The sequence below is a fragment of the Pseudophryne corroboree genome, chromosome 2 (genome assembly GCF_028390025.1).
Source record: "Pseudophryne corroboree isolate aPseCor3 chromosome 2, aPseCor3.hap2, whole genome shotgun sequence".
Classification (NCBI taxonomy): Eukaryota; Metazoa; Chordata; class Amphibia; order Anura; family Myobatrachidae; genus Pseudophryne; species Pseudophryne corroboree.
In genome coordinates, this window is record NC_086445.1 from 615915014 (window position 1) to 615939402 (window position 24389).

The 24389-nt window shown below is 46.6% G+C and overlaps 1 protein-coding gene across 3 annotated transcripts in view; it reads left to right on the forward strand.

Annotated features, from left to right (window-relative positions):
• The window catches only part of HEATR6 (HEAT repeat containing 6), a 205568-nt gene that overhangs the window by 166864 nt on the left and 14315 nt on the right, over positions 1–24389 (forward strand). For 2 of the 3 annotated variants that reach the window (XM_063954806.1, XM_063954807.1), the window contains 7 exons: positions 803–980; positions 2334–2540; positions 11276–11375; positions 15473–15834; positions 16720–16842; positions 17017–17103; positions 17952–18086. In XM_063954806.1, coding sequence (XP_063810876.1) covers positions 803–980; positions 2334–2540; positions 11276–11375; positions 15473–15834; positions 16720–16842; positions 17017–17103; positions 17952–18086 — 1192 coding nt within the window. The remainder of the gene's footprint in view (positions 1–802; positions 981–2333; positions 2541–11275; positions 11376–15472; positions 15835–16719; positions 16843–17016; positions 17104–17951; positions 18087–24389) is intronic. The other variant, XM_063954808.1, reaches the window with a different exon arrangement.

A 24389-nucleotide genomic window follows, 5' to 3' on the forward strand; every position in this document is an offset into this window, starting at 1 on the left:
GGGGCATCCTGGGCGGTGCGACATGGTGCATCTGTCGAACAGTTGTGCAGGGCAGCTACCTGGTCATCTGTACACACTTTTTTACAAAATTTTATTGCTTCCATACTTTTGGAGCAAGTGACGCCAATGCTGGGCGTCAGATTCTGCCAGCAGTTTCTTCTGATATTACCTCCGCTGATTAGCTTGCTTCGGGAGATCCCAGAGTAATTGCGCCATCCAGATTGACCAGATGGAATTCAGTTTTTTACTTACCGTAAAATCCCTTATTCAAAGTCCATCTGGGAGACACCTAGATCCCCCTCCCCCCCCCCCCCCCCCCCCCCTCCATTTGTCTGGTTTGTACCAGTTTGTATGCACATTATCATTGTGGATTGTGTGTTTTAGTATTTTTCTTTCTTCCTCCAGGTGACTTTGCTAAATGTAGACTGAGGAAGGTAGGAGGGGTACCCCAGATGGACTGCGAGGAAGGGATTTTACGATGAGTTAAAAATCCAATTTTAGTTTGGGCCACCAAAGTCGGGGTATTTTTTCACACATAATATAACTTTCTGCTATTTATCTATGAAGTTGACTCCAATGTAACATGCTATGCATAATTCTAAGCACAGAAATATATAAAAAAGGATCATTAAAATAATTTCTATCTGCAGTCAACACTCAGCTACAGTGTTCTAAAGCAAAGACACCCATAATGCACTAAACCAAAACGTTTTTAACCCACGCACAACATTAAACATTAACTTAAACATTTATGGGAGTTAATATTCTTGCTTTACTTAACATATTTCTTGTTTTATTTAAGGTTTTTCCAAGCCAAAGTTCGACAAGGGGCATTATGCTGTTTTCTGTCTACAATAAAGTCAATTGAAAAGAAAGTTCTTTATGGTTATTGGTCAGCCTTCATTTCAGATATGCCTGGAATAGGGAGCCCACAGTCTGTGTCTCTGATGACTGTAGTACTTAAGGACTATTCGCCAAAGGTATGAGTTGTCTTAAGGAATATGAACTTGTTGTATTTCAATAGTAAATTAAAATCATACAGGACTCTCATATATTCATCATAACCAGGGCTGTTTCTAGGGTCGGGTGAGCTGTGCAGTTGCACGAGGCGCCTGCGGCCAGTGTTTGCACAGTATTCCATGTGGTCTGCCTGTCCACATGGAGTACTCTTGAAAATGTTCCTCCCAAAATGGCCGCTGCCTCAGAGGAGACAATTCTGAAGGATGCTAGAGGAGGCGGACATTTTGGGAGGGATATTTACAAGAGGCCAAGGGTAAAGAGTCAGGTGCTACCAGCATCCCCAGAAGTGCTGGGATGCTGACCTGCATGGGAAATGGGTGGGGGAGTGGGCAGGGGGGGGGGGGGGGGGGGATACTGCAACTAGAGGCGACAGCAGTGGCATGGAATGGTCTCATTGAAACCCCTGACAACAAGCAGGTGGTGGGACAAAATTTGTAAGAAGCATGGGCATTACTATGCGAGGCATAATATGGTGCCAGGGGCGTTACTGTGTGGGGCATAATATGGTGTCAGGGGCGTTGCTGTGTGGGGCATAATATGGTGTCGGGCATTACTGTGTGGGGAATAATATGGTTTTGGAGCATTACTCTGTGGGGCATAACATGATGCAAGGGCCATTACTGGGTGGAGCATAATATGGTGTCCGGGGCATTACGATGAGGTTCATAATATGGTGTCCGATGCATTACTGTGTGGGGCATAATATGGTGTCCGATGCATTACTATGTGAAGCAAGCGTATGGTGTCAGGGACATAACTGTGGAGCATAATATAGTGCAAGGGGCCTTACTGTGTGAGGCATAATATGGTAAAAAGGGGCATTACTGTGTGGAGCATAATGTGGTGCAAGAGGCACTTACTGTTATAAGGGGCATAATGTGTAAGGGGCATTTCAGTGTGTGGCATAATGTTTAAGTGGCGTTACGGGGTGGTGCATAATGTAGAAGGGGCATTACTTTAAGGAGGACAAATGAAAAATTACAAATAATGTGGTGCATGAATCTGGATTTTTTTCCCCCCTGTGGTGGCGAATGTCTGGGAGTGCAGGGTCAAAAACTGGGGTATAATGTAGTCTTTCCCGGCAAGGCCACACCCACTGCAGTGAGGCCACACACTCTTTTGTTGTGCGCAAATGTTTAATTTTTAAAATGCCTATGGGGGGGTGGGCCTATGGGGTGGTGGTGGGGGGCGTTTGCACTGAGAGCCAAATTGTCTTGAAACGGCCCTGGTTATAACATTTAAAAGTAATATTTTTTTTAAAATGTCCTTATTTTTAGCTGTTACCTGTGGAGTCATACATTGTTGTTTTTTAGACGCGTGCATGTGCCCTACAAGCTCTGTCTGCCATATTGGATGGATCAAAACTATTTCTCTATGTTGCTGATGATGTGAGTGATCATAAAAGAGCCTTCACTCCCTTTTCTGTCACCCTTGCTTCAAGTATAAGGGAGCTTCATAGATGTCTGCTACTTGCAGTGGCTGCTGAATCTTCAGCACAAACACTAACACAAATAATTAAGGTATGTAGATATTTGTGTAAATAGCACTGTGATTCATGTATGAAAATGATGTCAACTGAAAAGAACTTGAGCCCCACAGGGAAGTGAATATACTAGACAGTGTTATATTTTATCTCTGTACAGTTGTGTAGAGCAAACCCAAAGGATTGTACATGCTACCTATTTGCCTGCTCTCTGTTAGACTTTGACCCAGCTTATACTTTAGAATTTTGACTCTCACTGCTACGCTAATGATCTTTTCCCTACAGTCACCATTTACTAGATTTTACCAGGCTACGTAAGAGTATCACTTATCAGTATTCAGTCTGATCACTGCCGCAATTCACTTACATATCAACACAGATAATAACTCCCCAAGTATTTTATATTGCTTACCCACCTGATCACCTATTTCAGGGAGCTAACAACACGTGGTCTGGTCCTTTTTTTAAAATTGGAGTTTATGCCACCCATTGTGCTGTGCCATTAGCGGATTATGATTTACCATCATCCAGCCTTGACCTTTTTACTATAAATTCCATGACATCCTGCTATCAAGTTGTCCTGTCTCTTGGCACCATGCCAACCAAAAAACAAGAAATTCAATGGTAACTTGCTGTATTCACCTGTTCCAGCATAGGATTCCCCTCAGCCATAAGAGCTGTTCCTTACTAAAATCTCCTTTGATTACATTTTTTTTTTTAATAGTGTTTTTATTCAACAACATAATTAATGATACAGACATTTCAGTGTACACTGGGAAGCACATTTGACATTGTACAGTATTTTAAACCATACACCTCCCCAAGGATGCACATATACAAAGGACGTTCCCAGTATTGCTGTTCCAGAGCATCCGTCCCATATAATAAATATTTTCTGAAGTCCGTAAACATATCATGATCCACATACTTAACATTTTAAAAATTTCCCCCCGAACCATTATTGTAAATACCCCATCTAGTAGGCCAGATATAGCCCACAACCCCCCTAACCCAAAACAAAACCCCCTTAAAGTGTGTGAGGTGAGGTACAGTAGCAAAATAATTAAACAAAATACGATAAAGGAGAGAGCGAGGTCCGGCTCAGCGCCTCAGGGCCCAAAGAACGCACCACAGTTACGGCCAGTGCCTCCTAAATCCGAAGGGCAAGGGATGAGTATGTGGAATTGATCCAAGGAGACCATATTTTCTCGTATTTGGTAAGGGCATTATATTTCATATATACATAGCGGTCTTTCAATAGAGTATCATTTACCAAACCCTTGAATGCAGGTATCGTGGGGGGATGCGGAGCCATCCACGCCCGCGCACTACACACCTTAGCAAGGGCGCACATACTGCGGGCATATATGCCCTCCCACCGAGACCCAGAGTCAGGGTCGCCCACCCCCAAAATACAAAATCTCGGAGTCAGCAAGCCTCTCGATATCCCCGTATGTTCCAGAATCGACCCGACCCCAGCCCAGAACGCCTGCAGCAACGGACATTCCCATGTAAGGTGCCAGAAGGTAACTCCGGTAGCCCCGCACTTAGGACAAATATCAACACTATCGACCCTAAATCTGGCCAGCCTGCTCGGCGTCATATATGTTCTGTGCAAAATGAAGAGCTGTATCTGTTGGAACCGCAGTGATTTGGTGACCTGGCTCGAATTACCCAGAGCACCCTCCCAATCTTCCCCGTCTATGGGGCCCAAGTCACACTCCCAGCGCTCCCGAAGATTCGAGAGCGGGTCTGCATGAATTGTTTTAAGAAGGTACGAGTAGGTGAAGGAGATCACCTTGACTCGACCCACTGAGTGTAGAAAGGTCTTTATGGGGAAGGGGAGGAGCGCCGGGGGAGAATCTCCGAACTGTGCCTGCAAGGCATGCCTGAGCTGTAAGAATCTGTAAAAGTGAGAGTTCGGAAGCCCAAACTCCTCCTTTAATTGCTGAAACGATTTCAGTGAACCATCGCTATATAGCTGAGACACTGAAATTATCGAATACGGAGCCCACACCTTCCCACCCTCGAGAGACCCCAGTTCACTGAGCGATGTGGAGTGCCAAAGGGGAGTATCTGGGTCCATGCCATCATACCCGAGCAGACCCTTCAAAGCTAGCCATATCTTCATGGCCTGAAAGACAATAAGAGGTGAGAATCTAGAAGAACTTTCCCCCCCATCCTCACCAGGACCAGCGCCGGGGAGAGATCCGGGTAATAACACCTAAGGATCGCCCAGCATAAACCAGCCTCCTCCCCTCCTCGGAGCCAAATACCGATATGTGACAACTGAGCAGCGTAGTAATACAATTGGAAGTGAGGCAAGGCCAAGCCGCCATCCGTTTTTTGTCTGGTAAGGGTAGTTAATTTTATTCTAGGCCTTTTATTGGCCCAGATCAAGGACGTTATGACACTATTTAATTTCCTGAAGAAGGCTGGACTGCAAGAGGACATACAGTAGTCTGGGCAAAACTACCATTTTAATGAGGCCAACCCTGCCCGTCACTGTCAGCGGAAGCTTACACCAAGCTCTCGACTTGCGCACCACTGACTGTACAAGAGGATCAAGGTTCAAGGGCACAAAGTCTGATGGATCGTTAGTGACTAGGATCCCAAGGTACTTAAACTGGTCTGTCCAACATAGCGGCAGGGATAGCCTCGGAACTTGGGGGGGAAAAGCCCATAATGGGCATAATAAATGATTTGGACCAGTTTATGCGGAGACCAGAAAACCCACCAAAGGTCTCTATGACCTGCAACACAGTAGGCATATCCACCACGTAGTCTCGGAGGAATAACAGCAAGTCATCCACATAAAGGGCTATTTTGTCAGTGCATGAACCCGTATCAATTCCCCCAATGTCCGGGTGTGACCTAATCAAACAAGCCAGGGGCTCAATGGCTATGGCAAACAAGGCAGGAGAGGGGGGCAACCCTGTCTGGTGCCCCGTGTCAAAGGAAAGGAGGAGGAGATGTAGCCGTTTACCAGGACCCTGGCGCGTGGATTTTGATATAACAATTTGATCCATTGTATAAAATTAGGGCCAAAGCCCATGTTCCTCATGACTCCCCACAGGTAGGGCCACTCAACGCTGTCGAATGCCAATGAGACCACAACCGCGTCCGAGGGGAAGTCATGAGGAGCCTGCAAAATAGTGTATAGCCTACGCAAATTGATGGACGTGGATTTCCCGGGCATGAAGCCGGATTGATCCGGGTGAATTATAGAATCAACAACTAAGTTGAGCCGGACCGCGAGAATTTTCACCAGGATCTTGGCATCGGTGGGGATGAGGGAGATCGGCCTGTAGGATTCCAAAAGTTTAGGGTCCTTACCAGGTTTTGGGAGCACTATAAGGACAGCCTCGGACATTGAGGGAGGAAGGCGGTTAGTGGTAAACATGTCATGCAGCTTAGGACCAAAGAACTTTATGTACTGTTTATACAGTTCCGTGGGAATACCGTCACTACCCGGGGATTTGCCCCTAGGAGACATCTCCACCGCCGCCGTCACCTCCTCCAGAGTCAAAGGCGCGTCTAAAGCAGCCCTAGCCTCGGGGGAAAGTTTAGAAAGGGGTATATTTGTCAGGAACAGGTCTAAGTCCTCCATGGAGCATGTCAGCTGAGTATCATAAACCCCCCTAAAGTAAAGGAGGAACATCCGTGCAATGTCAGGGGTGTTATCTACCGTGGAGCCGTCAGGGCCAAGCAACTGCGCTATCGTAGTCCCAGGTCGGTCATAATGCACCAAATGGGCCAGCAAACTACCTGGTCTGTCCGCCTGCATATATATATTAGTAGCCCTAAACAAGAGGGAGCGTGCATTTTTGTCTGAAAGGTGAGCCAGCCAGGCCTCCTGAGCCATCAGCCAACAGGCCTTTAGCGCAGGGGTACCCTCGGTCAGATAACGTGTCTCCATGTCCCTACACTCAGACTCGAGCTGTCTCTCCATCGCCCTACGAGCTACCTTGCAGGCAGCAATTTTGCCAATCAATGTACCACGTAAATAAGCCTTGAATGCATCCCAAATAACCGGGGCTGGGGCCGTGCCCACATTATCCGCAAAAAACCCATCCCACATGGACGCTAAGTCCGGGCAGTCGCCCATCTGGGCCAACCAAGACGGATGCAACCTCCAATACGACTGTCCCCTCTGGCAGTCCCCATCCAGCGACAGCATCAGGGGCGAGTGGTCAGACACCCCCCGTGCCTCGTAATGGACATCCATTACACTAGGTAAGAGCTCAGGTGAGACCAGGGCCAGGTCGATTCTGGAGAAGGAGCCGTGCGTACTAGAGAAGCAGGAGTATTGCCGAAGCGTAGGATACCGGGACCTCCAGACATCCACCCACTGCATACTATCTAGAAAATCCGCAAACTTAGATCTAGATGAATTCGGGTCGCCCACCGCCCCTGGATCCCGAGGAGTCCTCCATCTGTCCAAAGAGACATCCAACACATTGTTGAAGTCCCCCAGACAGATGACAGGAGTGTGGGGGGAGGAAGCAACAAATGAGGCGGCCTTCTGCAGGACATCATACGAAACGGGGGAGGAACATACACAGACAATAGGAAAAAAGTACGGGAATACAATTTACATTCTAGAAACACGTATCTACCATATGGATCTGTATTTACCGTGATCAACTCTAACTGTACAGTCCTCTTTATCATTACCGACACCCCTCGGGAATAGGAGGAGTGCGAGGAATGATACGCCCAACCCACCCAAGGCCTGCGGAGCGACAACAGCCTAGTACCCTCCAAATGGGTTTCGCTCAGGCAAATAATGTCCGGGCCATATTTCTTGATAATTTTAAATACTAAGGATCGCTTTACTTTGTTATTAATGCCCCGGACATTCCACGCCAAGAATTTTAAGGGAGACATGTCAGCCAATGTACCAACAGGGACACAGCACTCCTAGATACCAGAAGGCAAAGAGGAAATACCATCATCAATGCTATCCGGGCGTCTGCCCGCCTGTACGGTGCTTCACTCCCGCAATCATTTCGTCCGCAGGCCCTGGTCCCCAAGCCAAACCCCATAAAACAGTACAACCTCACCTCACTGTCTGACAAATATATAGACACCAGAAATCTAAAAAAACAGAACAAAAAAACTGCTGAGAAGCCAACAGCGGCCCCAGAACAACACCCACCCTGTATACCTCCCCGAACTGTGGCATACACATATTCCTAACAGAACTCTAGCCCTGGAGATCCCAAAGCCTACGGCAACACTGTACTAGGCGTACAGATCAAAAACAACCCCAACACAGAAACACTTATACGTTTATATCACTTTTCAGCAAAGTCCAGAACCACTGAACAAGAGGAAGCTCCCCGGACTTATACTTGCGGACTGTAGGCCCATGGAAGAGGGCGACCCGGTGTCAGTCTGGAGCCAGCTGGCGGACCCCTGGAGCTTATCTGTCAAACCAGGCAGCCGCCTCCCTCGGCGAGCTGAAGAACTTGGTCTCCCCATCAGCCACCACACGCAACCTGGAGGGGAACAGCATCGAGTAGGATAGATTCAGGTCACGAAGACGTCGCTTAATGGGAAGAAACTGGGCCCGGTCTTTTTGAACGTCCGCTGCAAAGTCCGGAAAAGCCGACACCCGGATTCTGTTCCGAAGCAGGGGGCCCTTCACGCGTCCCAGGCGCAAGACAGAGTCCCGGTCCTTATAGTGCAGGAATTTTGCAATAAAAGTTCGTGGCGGGGCGCCTGGGGGCAAAGGCCGGAAGGGTACTCGGTGAGCCCGCTCCACTGGAAAATGGGAGGTACAGGATTCCGCGCCATATGCCTCTTTTAACCAGGACTCCAGGAAATCTTCAGGATGTGCCCCCTCCTCCTTTTCAGGTAGACCCACGAATCTCACATTATTTCTGCAAGGTCTGCCCTCCATATCCAGGAGTTTAGTTTGCAGTGTCGAGACTTGTTGTGTAACTGCAGACACAGATCGTTGCAGAGGGCTGCTGAGGTCCTCCAGATTAGAGACCCGCGTCTCGGTTTCGCCCACCCTCTCCCGGACCCGCTGGACGTCCTGTCGCAGCAATGATAAATCGCACTGCACATTCTCCATTTTGTCCGACAGGCGTTGTTCGCTGGCCGCTATGGCCTCCACGACCTGTTGGATGGAAGAGGCAGATGGCTGTACATTCACCCCTGAGTCGGCCCCGGCCGGGGGATCCATTCTGGCAGAAGGGGAGGGCTTAGGAGGTGACTGCGTCGGCTGGGTTGCAGGCTGTCGAGCAAACCTCTCCAATTTAGCCGCGGACGCGCTCTGGCTGCCCCTCACCATCGTATCAAGGCCCAGCAGTACTCAAAGTCCCAATATTCAGTGTCAAGAAGTATAACAGTGGGTGGTGAATACAATATCAACAGCACACCAGGGACCAGGACATCCAGCTGTAATACTGAAGGGGGAAGGGGGGACCAGAAGGATCCAGTAGTATGTATGTATGTATGTATGTATGTGTATATATGTATGTATGTATGTATGTATGTATGTATATATATATATATATATATATATATATATATATAGATAGTGTAAGATAGTCCAGCGGCAGGGCAGCAGGGACCAGCTCAATTCATCCAGCCCAACTCTATCTTCATATACACTGCACCATGCAGTGATGAGGGACACAGGGAGCTGCAAACAAAATGGCCACCCGGCACACTGACTCTCCCTTCTTCACTCTCAGTACCTGCCTTCAGGGGAGCAGGATTGTGCCAGTGTGGAGCCCTGGGGGTGCAGGAGTGGAGTGCCGCTCTCCTCTGGTGCCGCATGCTGGCGTGGCCGTCGCGGGTGCGCGATCGCGCGCCCGGCGGAGCTCCGTAAATTGAGGCCGGGGACTTGTTTGCGGCCTAAGCACGAGGTCCGGGCGGCCGCTGGCGCGAGCCGGGAGCGCCAGCACGGGTCCTCCAGCGATGCCCGCCGCCTCCCCAGTGCCGCTAGACAGGAGAGGAGCCAAGGGGAAGCCACAAAGAGAGCCCCAGGATTTGTGCAGGATTAATATCCAGGGAGCTCCTCAATCCTGCTGCCTAGTCCCTTGCCGCCGAGGCCACGCCCTCCTTTGATTAAATTTAGACAGACAGCATAACCACTTTTACTTTCTAATAATCCAATCATATGTGCTGATCTGAAGAATTGTGTGTATTATATAGTAGAGGAAATTGGTAAAACATGGATGCTATGCTGGAGGTGGAAGGGGGGCCACATATATACATATAGCTGCAGCTGAGACCATGTGGGAAGTAAAACTGAGACACGGGGGTGTATTCAATACCTGTCGGAAACTGCCGTCTTGTCGGAAAGACTGCAGTTTCAGACAGGTTTAGGTCGGAAAGGGTTCCGACCTATTCAATGCCGGGCCATTTTTATCGACAAGTCGGGAATTTTTGACTTGTCGGTAACCACGTGAATTGTCGGATTACAGACAGGTTTTGGCCCCGGTTCAGACAATGTTAATCTGACTTTTTTTTAAAAGTCGGATTGACATTGTTGGAACCGGGGGATGAGAAGGAGGAGCGGGACTCATCGTGACAGCGAGCATGTGACGGATAGGAGCGGGGACGGGAGAGTAGCGGCTGCAAGCAGCCCTTTTTCTGAGGTGAGGAGAGGAAACAGCAGCACGGAGAACCCGCCCGCCGGACGTGACAGCACAGGTTTGAGCGGCGTCTGCTTCATCAGGTACAGTTGTCGGGAGCTGACAAATCCGACAGTCTGATTTGGACACTCGTATTGAATAATGACCTGTCCGTTGAAAAGGATCCGACAGGTATTGAATACACCCCTAAGATGAATGCCTCCAGTGTCCTTTACCCAGAATAAATGGGAAGGTTAGTAAATGCGTCACAAAACATATGTTGAAAGGCATGACCGCTATTGCGAGTAACAAAGGTAGAATTGGACCAAGGACTTGAGATTTCTTTCACTGTGGAACAGAGAATTAAGCAATTTGACAATTGTGATACCAGGGCATCAACCAGGTAACACTGAAGGGACTGCTGGAGGTGGGCAGTTTTCTGTCCGCCACTCTAGTTGCCACCATGTTAATACACTGGATAAGTGACACAATACAGGTTGAGTATCCCATATCCAAATATTCCGAAATACAGACTTTTTTGAGTGAGAGTGAGATAGTGAAACCTTTGTTTCCTGATGACTCAATGTACACAAACGTTGTTTAATACACAAAGTTATTAAAAATATTGTATTAAATGACCTTCAGGCTGTGTGTATAAGGTGTATATGAAACATAAATGAATTGTGTGAATGTACACACACGTTGTTTAATACACAAAGTTATTAAAAATATTGGCTAAAATTACCTTCAGGCTGTGTGTATAAGGTGTATATGAAACATAAATGCATTCTGTGCTTAGATTTAGGTCCCATCACCATGATATCTCATTATGGTATGCAATTATTCCAAAATACGGAAAATTCCCATATCCAAAATACCTCTGGTCCCAAGCATTTTGGATAAGGGATACTCAACCTGTAATACATATCCTCCCAACTTTGGGAAACTTAATGGGTTACACAGAATGTCATGCATCCCCTCTTTTTAAAACTATTTTTCTCAAATGCTGTAAATAAAAAAATGTAAAAAAAAGTATACGCTCAACAGAGGAAAAGTACTCTGTACATTCTTTTCTGGTTTTGGAATGCATACATTTCATTCTTAAACTCTGACAATATAATAATAATCAGGTTGTTGCTTATGCATTGAAATTGTATCATCTCCCATTGTATTATAGTGCCTTGCAAATTTGGTATCAAATGCACCTTATCATCGGTTGAAAGCAGGATTACTTACTAGAGTTTGGAACCACATTAAACCTTATATTCGCAATAAAGGTTTGTAAAGCTTTTTATTCTGACAAATTTTCTTAGAGTGTTATTATATTTTTTTTACCCTGATTTATTTTATTATCTTGCTTCTGAAGCTGTTACTAGATGGCACGGTACTGTATGGATGTGTTCCTGACCAAGGCATTATCTGAGTTTGCATTTTCTCCCTGTGTTTGGCTTTCCTGCAGGCGTCGATGTCGATGCTTCAATAATACATTGCTCAGCCATAACATTAAAACCACCTGCCTAATATTGTTTAGGTCCCCTGCATGTCTCGAAAACCGTTCTGGACAGTCATGTCATGGTGGTAAATGTACTAAGGTGGGAGTTTTTTAGAACTGGGGATGTTGCTCAGAACAACCAATCATTTATCTAGTTGCTTCTAGAAGATAATAGATATAATCTGATTTTTTGCTATGGGCAACATCCCCAGTTCTAAAAAACTCCCACCTTAGTAAATTTATCCTGTGGATTCTGCAGTGTATTGTTATTTGGCACCAAGACTTTAGTAGCAGACACATTAAGGCAGGCATGTCCAAACTGCGGCCCTCCAGCTGTTGTGAAACTACATATCCCAGCATGCCCTGACACAGTTTTGCTGTCCGAGAATGCTAAAGCTGTGTCAGGGCATGCTGGGATGTGTAGTTTCTCAACAGCTGGAGGGCCGCAGTTTGGACATGCCTGCATTAAGGGCTGTAAGTTGCAAGGTGGGGCCTCCATGGCTTGGACTTGGTTTTTCCAGCACATCCCGCAGATGCTTGATCAGAGTGAGATCTGGACAATCAGATTTCAAGGTGTTGACTTGGTCTCCAATGTTCCTCAGATCATTCCTGAACAATTTTTGCTGTGTGGCAGGACACATTATCCTGCTGAGGGAGGCCACTGCCATCAGGGAATACCGCTGCCATGAAGGGGTGTACTTGGTCTGTAACAATTTTTAGGTAAGTGGTATGTGTCAAAGTAACATCCACATAAATTGTAGGACCCAAGGTTTCCCAGTAGAACATTGCCCAGAGCATAACACTGCCTCCGCTGGCTTGCCGCCTTCCATTCTTCATGTAATGCATCCTGGTGCCATCTATTCTCCAGAAAAATTACGCACATGCACCTGGCCATCCACATGATGTAAAAGAAGCCATGATTCATAAGACCAGGCCACCTTCTTCCATTGTCGAGGTCTGACGCTAATGTGCTAATTGTAGGCGCTTTTGGCTGTGGAATGGGATCAGCAAGCTGCGATGCACTGTGTGTTCTGACATTTTTCTGCCATAGCTAGCATCAATTTGTACTACATTAGCTATTTTGTGGGATCAGACCAAACTAGCTGGCCTTCACTCCCCAATAAGCCTTGGACACCTATGACCTTGTCACTCGTTCATTGATTGTCCATCCTTGGACCTTTTATGTAGGTACTAATCACTGCAGCCCCTCAAGACCTGCTGTTTTGGAGATTCTCTGTCCCATTTGTCTATCCATCACAATTTGGCCCCTGTCAAAGTCACTCTGACACTTAAGGTGGGTACACATTAGGCGATGTGCTCGGTGAGCGACATCACCTAGTATCTCCCCCTCCCAGCCCGGGCCGCCCGACATTGGCATACACACTGTGTGATATCGCACAGTGACATCACGCCACGGCCAGCTGGAGCATGCAGCTTTGGACGATGAGTCCAAATTGCATGCACAGCCGAGACTGGGGGTCGTTAACGACCCGCGGGGCTGCACATTGCTCACCATTTACAGCGTACACACTTGTAGTTATAGTAAACAATGTCGCTCAGGAAGGGTCAAAATTAATTATATCGACTAGTGTGTACGGGCCTTTAAACTGGGCATAAACTCTATACAGTTATCTGGCAGATTATCTGCCAGATCTGGCTGGTTGGAATGAAAATCTGGTAATGGGTGAGAGCAAATGACAATCGACCATTTGCTCCCAAACACCAGAAAACGGACAAAAACTCGTTCAGACGAATTTGTTATATCATGGATTTAACCAATTTGTATGAACTTCAGGTTTTTCCATTTTCCAGTGTTTGGGAGTAAATGGTCAATTTGTCATTTGATCTCCATTACCGTATTTTCATTCCAAACAGTCAGATAATTGTAAAATATATATCCAGCTTCCAACACATCAACTTCAAAAGCTGACTGTTCACTTACTGCCTAATTTACTCCCTCCGCTTGACAGGTGGCATTGTAACGAGATAATCAATGTTATTCACTTCACCTGTCAGTAGTTTTAATGTTATGGCTGATCTGTGCATATTCTGTATCATTTTTTATTGTATTAAAATGATTAGTTACAGCACTGTAAACACTTATTAAAGGGCTGGGGGCTAGTATTGCAGTGTGTATGCTATTATCTGAATTAGAAATATGTATATATTAATGGGAGAGGCTGTTGCCTTGTAGTATTTGATGTAACAAGACACTCTTGAATGCTTGAGACTAACCTTAAAAATAAATTGCATGCATTTATAGTGAAATCAGTGGGCAGGTACCATGTTCTATATACTTATGGGTAGCAGTTGATTTACCGACTGTCATAATCCTGATATCCATTGACCGACAGTCAAAATACCGACATTCATTATACAGACATGTTCAAAATGCTGACATAGTCAGAATACCGACGTTTGAAATGCAGACATGTCAAAATGCCGGCATGTGTTTTTAAAGGTATTTTTGCCCAAAAACAGAGTTGTTCATACTTTACCATCCCAGTGGACCTGGAGGGGGGATATAATAGTGTGCCCGAAGCACAGCGAGGGGACACAGTACACTTACACGGTGTCCATGTCGACATGACACACACACACACACACAACCCCCTGGAAGACTCATGTCGTTATTTTGAAATTCTGTATTCTATGTCGGCATTTTGAACATGGCATAATGAATGTAGGTGTTTTGACTGTGTCTGTATTTTGACTGTCTGTCAATGGCTGTCGGGATTATGACCGTCGGTATTGTGTCCATCAGTAAATCATACTGAACCTATTCTTATTGCTACTTTCACTATTGTTGTAGATACCAGACAGTAGTATAACAACGAGTATCAGAATGAAAAGATAATAAACCAGCTAATTTGTTATTACAATTATAAATTCTGATAAATCCTATCCATTTAATAATTCCTAGTTACGGTATTGATTCAAATTGTTTACAAGCTATTATTCTACAAAATTCATTAAGAACCCAGTACTCTAGTTCTACCAGCAGGTCATGTTTTGTGGATCTCTTTAATCATGCGCAGATGAGTTAATCTATATTACTGGGTCAGTAATTATCCCACATGCTACCACAGCCGTCCATCCTCAAAACAGGACTTGTTGGGAATGGTGGATATTGAGAACAACCGATTTAGAGGTTTATTTTGTAAAAGCAGAGAAATACAGAATTTCAGTAATTAGGTTTAAAAGTACTTTGTTGTTGGTTAAAATCAGCTTGTGACATGGGTAAGGGTCTTGATAAGTAGTGTTCAGGATGTTCTGGTTATTTGTGCATGTCATAAATCAGAGTTTTCCAAACACTGCCATTACAGTCCAGGTTTTAAGGATCTATATGCTTGAGCGCGAGACTTAATTAGTTCCTTAGTAAATTTGATTTAACCATGTGGACTCAAACATGGAAAGCTCTGTTGTTATATTGATTTAACTGACAAAATAGCTGCCTCTACTCTGCATATATATTGTGTGTTCTTTAAATGAATGTTATTGGCCCATATGTAATAGGTTGCAGTTTGCTGGTCCTGACTTGATTTCAGCAAGGTATCGGTCAGATTTAAAGTGGCAATTATTTCTGAAGCAAAACCAGGTTGTTGTTTTTGGGGGTTTTTAAAACTAATTGCCACTTTAAATTTTGTAGATAAACAAAAACTTTCATGCAAATTACATCATTTAAAACTACTCCAACTATTGTTAAATTATAAAGTAGTTTTTTTTGTTGCTCCCAAAATGCATAACAAAAGTGGTAAATATCAAAACAAAACTCCTGTTTGTTAATCTTAAAAAGTATGAGGAAACATTTGTTTTCAGAATAGGCCTTTGTAAGCTAACCCTGCTAAAATATATATATATATATTTTTTTTTTTTTTATAGATGTGAATGTACGGGTCTCAAGTCTTACGTTATTGGGTGCTATTGTATCTGCTCAGATACCTTTACCTGAGGTGCAAACACTTTTGCGGCAACCACTTGTTTCACTGATGTCCAATAGTGGTTCTGCCACCCTTACTCGACTCAATGATCCAGATTGGTGGAGAAAAGAAACCTTTTTGGAACCAGAAGGGAGAATTGACCAATCACAGGCTGAGCAGTCACATACTGAGTCCTGTTGGCTAATACGTTTGTGCATTTCTTTGGTAATTAATCCGAGAGAAGACTCCAATTCTGATAGTGATGTTAGCTCTGCAGCTACTGTTCAGTATGAGCCCTCTCCTGTACGGCTAGAAGCATTGCAGGTACTGTATGGCTACCACCCTTTTTCCTGTACACAAAATTACCATGGTTAATTGATTCCGGCTCTAAGTCTGCTGGAGCTATATGTATGGCAAATGCAAATTTAAGCATTGTTGCATATGTTTGTCTTATTCTGAGTCAGACGGAACTCGATCACATGTAACTGTCACGCATATGGGGAAGGGAAGCCTATTTGTGACGGATTTCTTGCACCTATAATGGGGATAGTACAAGTGCTGAGTATAATTAGGACTGTTGCAGCAGCACGGCCTACCCCTAGCAGATGTATGAACTCGCACATTAATCCTACAGATTCTTGTATTAGCATAAAGCTTCCTGCAACTACAGCCACTGTGCGCACAACTGAGAATTAGCACCTTTTGTATGTCTAGAATTGACAGTAGAAGCAGGAGGCACATACACTACACGGGTGGTCTTCTGGTGGCCGAATGTCGGGATTCCGGCGCACAGTATACCGGCGCCGGAATCCCGACACCCGGCATACCGACACATATTCTCCCTCGTGGGGCTCCACGACCCCCCTGGAGGGAGAATAAATAGCGTGGCGCACGTATCGTGGCAAGCCCGCAAGGGGCTCATTTGCGCTCGCCACGCTGTCGGTATGCCGGCGGTCGGGCTCCCGGCGCCGGTATGCTGGTCGCCTGGAGCCCGGCCGCCGGCATACCATACTACACCCCACTACACACCTCTTGTCTTGGCTGCTTAAGCTGCACAGTGATCTCCTTATCCTTATCTGTCAGGACCTGTATTGGTGGGAGTATAGGATATGTTGAACCAACAAGGCTCCCCTAATGGCATAACACCTATTGCACTGTTATGAATATTTAAAGTATGTGTATTTTTTAACTCTTTGAGTTCCTATATAGGTGTTGGCACGCCTTGTAAAGGGATATTTCACCATGGCGCAGAGTTACCTCATGGAGCTGGGAGAGGTGGCCTGCAAGTGTATGCAGGAGTCTGATGCCTCCATTCAGCTACATGGTGCCAAGGTAAATACACACACTAAGCCTTCTTCTGCATAAACACATGTGGAGTTGAAGTTGGAAAGATGAATTCTGACGATGTGCTTATACATTTTATTTTGCCTACCTTGATTTTCTGTGTAGTATTCTTTGCTAAATCAATACATAAGGATTATACCACTTCTGTTTCTCCAACTTAAGCTTTTAGAAGAGTTGGGAACAGGCATAGTCCAGCAGCAGAAGCCTGATTCCTTGGTTCCTGCTTCTGAGAGAGTGACGGTCAGTCAGGTAAGTGTATCATGTGGACGTTACTTTTCCAGTTTTAATAGATTTTTATTTTACTGAAAAGCAGTTTCTTGCATTGCTTACCTCTAAATTAAACCTGCTGTATATTTCTGCCTTACCTATTAAAATGCGAGTATCACTAGATGGATGGTCTCTTGTACAGTTCTGTGACCTATCTCTCTTACTTATTTACTGACCGATCCTTAATGGACAAAAGAATATTCCTAATTAAAAAAAAAAAAAGATTTTATTTGTCACGGAACTGTTTCACTTAAGATTATTTGTGGACAGTATTGTGCAGATCAGGCGGTTGTCGCCTGGCTGGAATCCCAATAGGGAGCGCCTATTCTACTTTTTTCTTTATACATTTCTATTCCTCGCGATTGGTGGTAGTCGTTTAGAATAGTGCAGCACCTGTTTTGGAGCGCAGGGAATAATAACAAAATTTTCAAGATCTGCATGTAGTTGTTCTTTCTGTAGTCACCATCCCGGAGCTCGGGATCCCAGCCGCCAGAATGCCGGCAGGGGGCCATGGACTATTCCCACTCATGGGTGTCCACGACACCCATAGAGTGGGAATAGAATCTGTGGCGAGCCCGCAAGGGTCTTCGTTGCACTCGCTTCCCTGCCGGCCTTCTGGCGGCTGGGATCCTGGCAACTGTATGGTGACCGACAGGATCCCGGCCGCCGGTCACCCATATCTAACACATAAAAACAACTTGGATTTGTACAATGATGAATGGCTTTATATCTGTAGAGAAGAAATATATATATTTAAACACTTTTTGGCGGAAGGGATTAGTGACTAGAAAGCAATTTAATATGTACGGAACTGTTTTCCTGCAATCAAGGCTGCAGCATTTTGGAACATGATCCTGAGTGGTCCTTTGCCTGGAGCCCTACAGAATGAGCAGCACCCTACTCTGCAGACAAGTGCCTGTGATGCTCTGTCATCGGTCTTGCCAGAAGCTTTCACTAAACTACCAGTAAGCAGATATCCATTTCATATGCAAATAATGATCTTTAGTTTTCCAAGATATGAGTAATATCTTAATGTTTGTAATTGACAAAAAAACAAGTATACTGATGAGCAGAGTTTTATTTGGTGTTTGGCATGTAAGGTCAGGTACACAGTAGGACAATATCGGGACGATTTGACATATTGGAATGACAAATCGTCTACCTTGTCTAGTGTGTACCCTCGGCCGTGTTGCACGGCCTTTCTGAAGATATAATGTGTGACTCGGTTTAATGTAATGAAGAACGGAACAAGGTGGTATTCCGTCGTTCATTACATCGTGTATCAGCAATCTCCCAGGGTGAAGGGAAGTCTCCCGACCATAGTCAAGATTGCCAGATGTCCTAGTGTGTACCTGGCCAAAGTGATCTGCATTTGGCTACAGCCCACACAATGACATTGCTAATACAATGTGAACAATATGGTCAGTGACGCCGAGCTAAGGGGAGTTCAGATACTCTTTACCCGTGCCTGTTGGAGGGGCGCGGCGGGGCCTGGGTCCATTGCCCCTCCTTCCCCGTTGTAGACTGCTGCACTTAGGGCGGGGAGAGACTGCTACTACAACAGCCTCTATCCCCAGCCCAGTACATACGCCGCTGTGTGCTGCACCGGGTTACAGCTCTATCATTCTGTATTATATACATTACCTTCTCTCATGTTGCCAACTGAATATAAAGGTTGAACAGTAAAAAAGTCACAAAATCGGTACAATAATAAAAAATAATAATCCCACACTCCACCAAAATTAGGGCAATATCCTCTTTGATGCATTTAGCATACTCGAACACACTCCATGCATGCATGTTACACCCAAGTCCTACATCTCAAAAAAAAAAAAAAAAGTTCACCCCAATTTCGGGGCATTACCAGTTATCCACGTTAACCCAATTTGTGATTTAACGCGGCCAGCCGCTGGTTTTTTGCTATACAGATAGCAGCTGGAAATTTAGGTAAAGTTTGGGAAAATTGCTATTTTAAGGTAAATGTAAATATGTATGTTCAGAACCCCTGGGACACCCCCTAATAAATAATTATTCCCCTTTCAGAGTTTTTTATCTAAAAATTTGCTGGGTCAACCCGGGTCGAAAATACCGGGACTTCAACACGGCTTTCGACCCTCGGAATTGAAACCCAGATTGACCTTTTCACACAAAAAAAGGTTCCACGTTGACCCAGCAAATGAGTGGGTCCAAATACTTGACCCAGCAATTTGTTCTTTTGTGTGAAGGGGGGTACAGACTGGTACCAGGGAAAAAAACTTCAAATGCCGTGTTAAAGATGGGTTTTCGACCACTTTGTCTGAAAGGCAGTTAGATGTTTTTAATTAGCTTAATTTGGCTAATAATTACATGTATATTCTACATAGTGCAGAATAATGGGTTAAAATATGTGGAACAGGTATATGGGGATTTTGTATTGATGAAACAGGTGTTTTTAAGGTCTGGTACACATCAGGACGACTTGTTTTCTGGCAGACTGCATGACCGATGGAACAATATATTGGGCGCTTGCACACACTAAACAATATAGCATGTGACCACACAATATGTGGTTCCATGGCCGCGCTCAAGTGCATGCTGTCGTTCCCTGTATTGTCCCATTGGGCATGCATAGGGTGTCTATGGGATGACCAAGGCAAAGCCCAGTGGGAATGCACAATTGTCCATTCAAATTAGATGATACGTACAATGAGGGTCATTCTGACTTGATCGCACGCTGCCGTTCATGGCAGCGCAGTGATCAGGTCAGAAGTGCGCATGCGCCGGCACATGGCTGACAGCCGACGGCTGTTGTTGCCTAGCGATCACATCTGCCTGATTGACAGGCAGAGGCGGTTGTTAGGTGGGAGGGGGCGGCACGGCGGCATTTGGCCACCGTTTTGTGGGCGCGGAACGGCCAATACAGGCGTGGCTGGACTGTGCGGGGGGCAGGCCGCATCGGCTGCGTGACGTCACACGCAGCCGCTGCGTCCCGGACAGCGACGAGTAGCTCCCGGCCAGCAGGCAAAAACTGCGCTGGCCGGGAGCTACTCCTTAAGTTCAAAAGCATCGCATCTGTGCAATGCTTTTGTACTTCTGCGGGGGGAGATGGGCCTGACATGCGGGGCAGACTAGCCTTGTGCTGGGCGTCTCCCCGCATGTCAGTGTGCCTGATCGTAGCCGCTAATCTGAATTAGGCCCTGTATATCATTCCGACCCACCTAGGAATGATATATCGTTGCATAGATCATCTAATGTGTACATTGCAGGTAGGAATTCCAGGGTTTTTCGTAATCCCTTTTCTCTAACGTCCTAGTGGATGCTGGGGACTCCGTAAGGACCATGGGGAATAGACGGGCTCCGCAGGAGACAGGGCACTTTAAGAAAGAATTAGGATACTGGTGTGCACTGGCTCCTCCCTCTATGTCCCTCCTCCAGACCTCAGTTTGAATCTGTGCCTGGACGAGCTGGGTGCACCTTAGTGAGCTCTCCTGAGCTTGCTAAAAAGAAAGTATTTTGTTAGGATTTTTTATTTTCAGAGAGATCTGCTGGCAACAGACTCTCTGCTACATGGGACTGAGGGGAGAGAAGCAGCCCTACTCACTAGAAGATAGGTCCTGCTTCTTAGGCTACTGGACACCATTAGCTCCAGAGGGATCGTACACAGGAACGCACCCTTGGTCGTCCGATCCCAGAGCCGCGCCGCCGTCCCCCTCGCAGAGCCAGAAGACAGATGCCGGCGTGAGAAGCAAGAAGACTTCAAAATCGTCGGCAGAAGATTCCAGTCTTCATATGAGGTAGCGCACAGCACTGCAGCTGTGCGCCATTGCTCCCACACTAAACCCACACACTCCGGTCACTGTAGGGTGCAGGGCGCAGGGGGGGGGGGGGGGGGGGCGCCCTGGGCAGCAATTGGGAACCTCTTGGCAAAAAGCAGCATATATACAGTTGGGCACTGTATATATGCATGAGCCCCCGCCATTATTTTACACACAAAACGCGGGACAGAAGCCCGCCGCTGAGGGGGCGGGGCTTCTTCCTCAGCACTCACCAGCGCCATTTTCTCTCCACAGCTCCACGAGAGGAAGCTCCCCGGGCTCTCCCCTGCAGAATCACGGTAGAAAGAGGGTAAAAAGAGAGGGGGGGGGGGGGGGCACATAAATTTGGCGCAAAAACAGTATATACAGCAGCTACTGGGTTAACACTAAGTTACTGTGTGATTCCTGGGTCATATAGCGCTGGGGTGTGTGCTGGCATACTCTCTCTGTCTCTCCAAAAGGCCTTGTGAGGGAACTGTCTTCAAATAGAGCATCCCCTGTGTGTGTGGTGTGTCGGCATGTTTGACGAGGAAGGCTATGTGGAAACAGAGCGGGTACAAATGAATGTGGGGTCGACGCCGACGGCGCCGACACCCGATGGATGGATATGTGGAAGGTTTTAAATGATAATGTTAATTCCTTGCATAAAAGGTTGGATAAAGCTGAAGCCTTGGGACAGTCAGGGTCTCAACCCATGCCTGATCCTACAGCGCAGAGGCCGTCAGGGTCTCAGAAGCGCCCACTATCCCAAATTGTTGACACAGATATCGACACGGATTCTGACTCCAGTGTCGATGGCGATGATGCAAAGATGCAGCCTAAAATGGATAAAGCCATCCGCTACATGATTATAGCAATGAAAGATGTGTTACACATCACAGAGGAAACCTCAGTCCCTGACAAGAGGGTTTATATGTATGGGGGAAAAAGGCAAGAGGTGACCTTTCCCCCTTTAAATGAGTTATGTGAAAAGGCTTGGGAATCTCCAGATAGAAAACTGCAGATTTCCAAACGGATGCTTATGGCGTATCCTTTCCCACCAACGGACAGGTTACGCTGGGAATCCTCCCCTAGGGTAGACAAAGCTTTAACACGCTTATCCAAGAGGGTAGCCCTGCCGTCACAGGACACGGCCACCCTAAAAGATGTTTCGGATAGAAAGCAGGAGGGTATCCTGAAGTCCATTTATACACATTCAGGTACCCTACTAAGGCCGGCAATTGCGTCGGCCTGGATGTGTAGTGCTGTAGCAGCATGGACAGATGCCTTATCTGAGGAACTTGATACCTTGGACAAGGATACTATAGTACTGACCCTGGGGCATATAAAAGACGCTGTCCTATATATGAGAGATGCCCAAAGAGACATTAGCCTACTGGGCTCTAGAATAAATGCAATGTCGATTTCTGCCAGAAGGGTCCTGTGGACTCGGCAATGGACAGGCGATGCCGACTCAAAAAGGCACATGGAGGTTTTACCTTACAAGGGTGAGGAATTGTTTGGGGACGGTCTCTCGGACCTGGTCTCCACAGCTACGGCTGGAAAGTCAAATTTTTTGCCATATATTCCCTCACAACCTAAGAAAGCACCGTATTACCAAATGCAGTCCTTTCGATCACAAAAAGGCAAGAAAGTCCGAGGTGCGTCCTTTCTTGCCAGAGGCAGGGGTAGAGGAAAGAAGCTGCACAATACAGCTAGTTCCCAGGAACAGAAGTCCTCCCCGGCTTCCACTAAATCCACCGCATGACGCTGGGGCTCCACAGGCGGAGCCAGGCCCGGTGGGGGCGCGTCTCCGAAATTTCAGCCACAAGTGGGTTCACTCACAGGTGGATCCCTGGGCTATAGAGATTGTGTCTCAGGGATACAAGCTGGAATTCGAAGTGATGCCCCCTCACCGTTACCTCAAATCGGCCCTGCCAGCTTCCCCCATAGAGAGGGAAATAGTGTTAGCTGCAATTCACAAATTGTATCTCCAGCAGGTGGTGGTAAAGGTTCCCCTCCTTCAACAGGGAAGGGGTTACTATTCGACAATGTTTGTGGTACCGAAACCGGACGGTTCGGTCAGACCCATATTGAATTTAAAATCCCTGAACATATACCTGAAAAGGTTCAAGTTCAAGATGGAATCGCTCAGAGCGGTCATCGCAATCCTGGAGGAGGGGGATTTTATGGTGTCTCTGGACATAAAGGATGCTTACCTTCATGTCCCCATTTATCCACCTCATCAGGAGTACCTCAGATTTGTGGCACAGGATTGTCATTACCAATTCCAGACGTTGCCGTTTGGTCTGTCCACGGCACCGAGAATATTTACCAAGGTAATGGCAGAAATGATGGTGCTCCTGCGAAAGCAAGGAGTCACAATTATCCCATACTTGGACGATCTCCTCATAAAGGCGAGGTCCAGAGAGCAGTTGCTGATCAGCGTAGCACGCTCTCGGGAAGTGTTACAACAGCACGGCTGGATTCTGAATATTCCAAAGTCGCAGCTGATTCCTACGACGCGTCTGCCCTTCCTGGCATGATTCTGGACACAGACCAGAAGTAGGTTTTTCTCCCGACGGAGAAGGCTCAGAAACTCATGACACTGGTCAGAGACCTCTTAAAACCAAAACAGGTGTCGGTGCATCACTGCACGCGAGTCCTGGGAAAGATGGTGGCGTCATACGAGGCCATTCCCTTCGGCAGGTTCCATGCGAGGACCTTTCAATGGGATCTGTTGGACAAGTGGTCCGGATCGCATCTACAGATGCAACGGCTGATCACCCTATCCCCCAGGGCCCGGGTGTCTCTTCTGTGGTGGCTGCAGAGTGCTCACCTTATCGAGGGCCGCAGATTCGGCATTCAGGACTGGGTCCTGGTGACCACGGATGCAAGCCTCCGAGGGTGGGGGGCAGTCACACAGGGAAGAAATTTCCAGGGTCTGTGGTCAAGTCAGGAGGCTTGCCTTCACATCAATATCCTGGAACTAAGGGCCATATACAACGCCCTAAGTCAAGCGGAGACCCTGCTTCGCAACCAATCGGTGCTGATTCAATCAGACAACATCACCGCAGTGGCTCATGTAAACCGCCAAGGCGGCACAAGGAGCAGGGTGGCGATGGCGGAAGCCACCAGAATTCTTCGATGGGCGGAGAATCGCGTACGAGCACTGTAAGCAGTGTTCATTCCGGGAGTGGACAACTGGGAAGCAGACTTCCTCAGCAGGCACGACCTCCACCCGGGAGAGTGGGGACTTCATCAGGAAGTCTTCACGCAGATTGCAAGGCGATGGGAACTGCCACAGGTGGACATGATGGCATCCCGCCTCAACAAAAAGCTACAGAGGTATTGCGCCAGGTCAAGAGACCCTCAGGCGATAGCTGTAGACGCACTAGTGACACCGTGGGTGTTCCAGTCGGTTTATGTGTTTCCTCCTCTTCCTCTCATACCCAAGGTGCTGAGAATCATAAGAAAAAGAGGAGTGAGAACAAT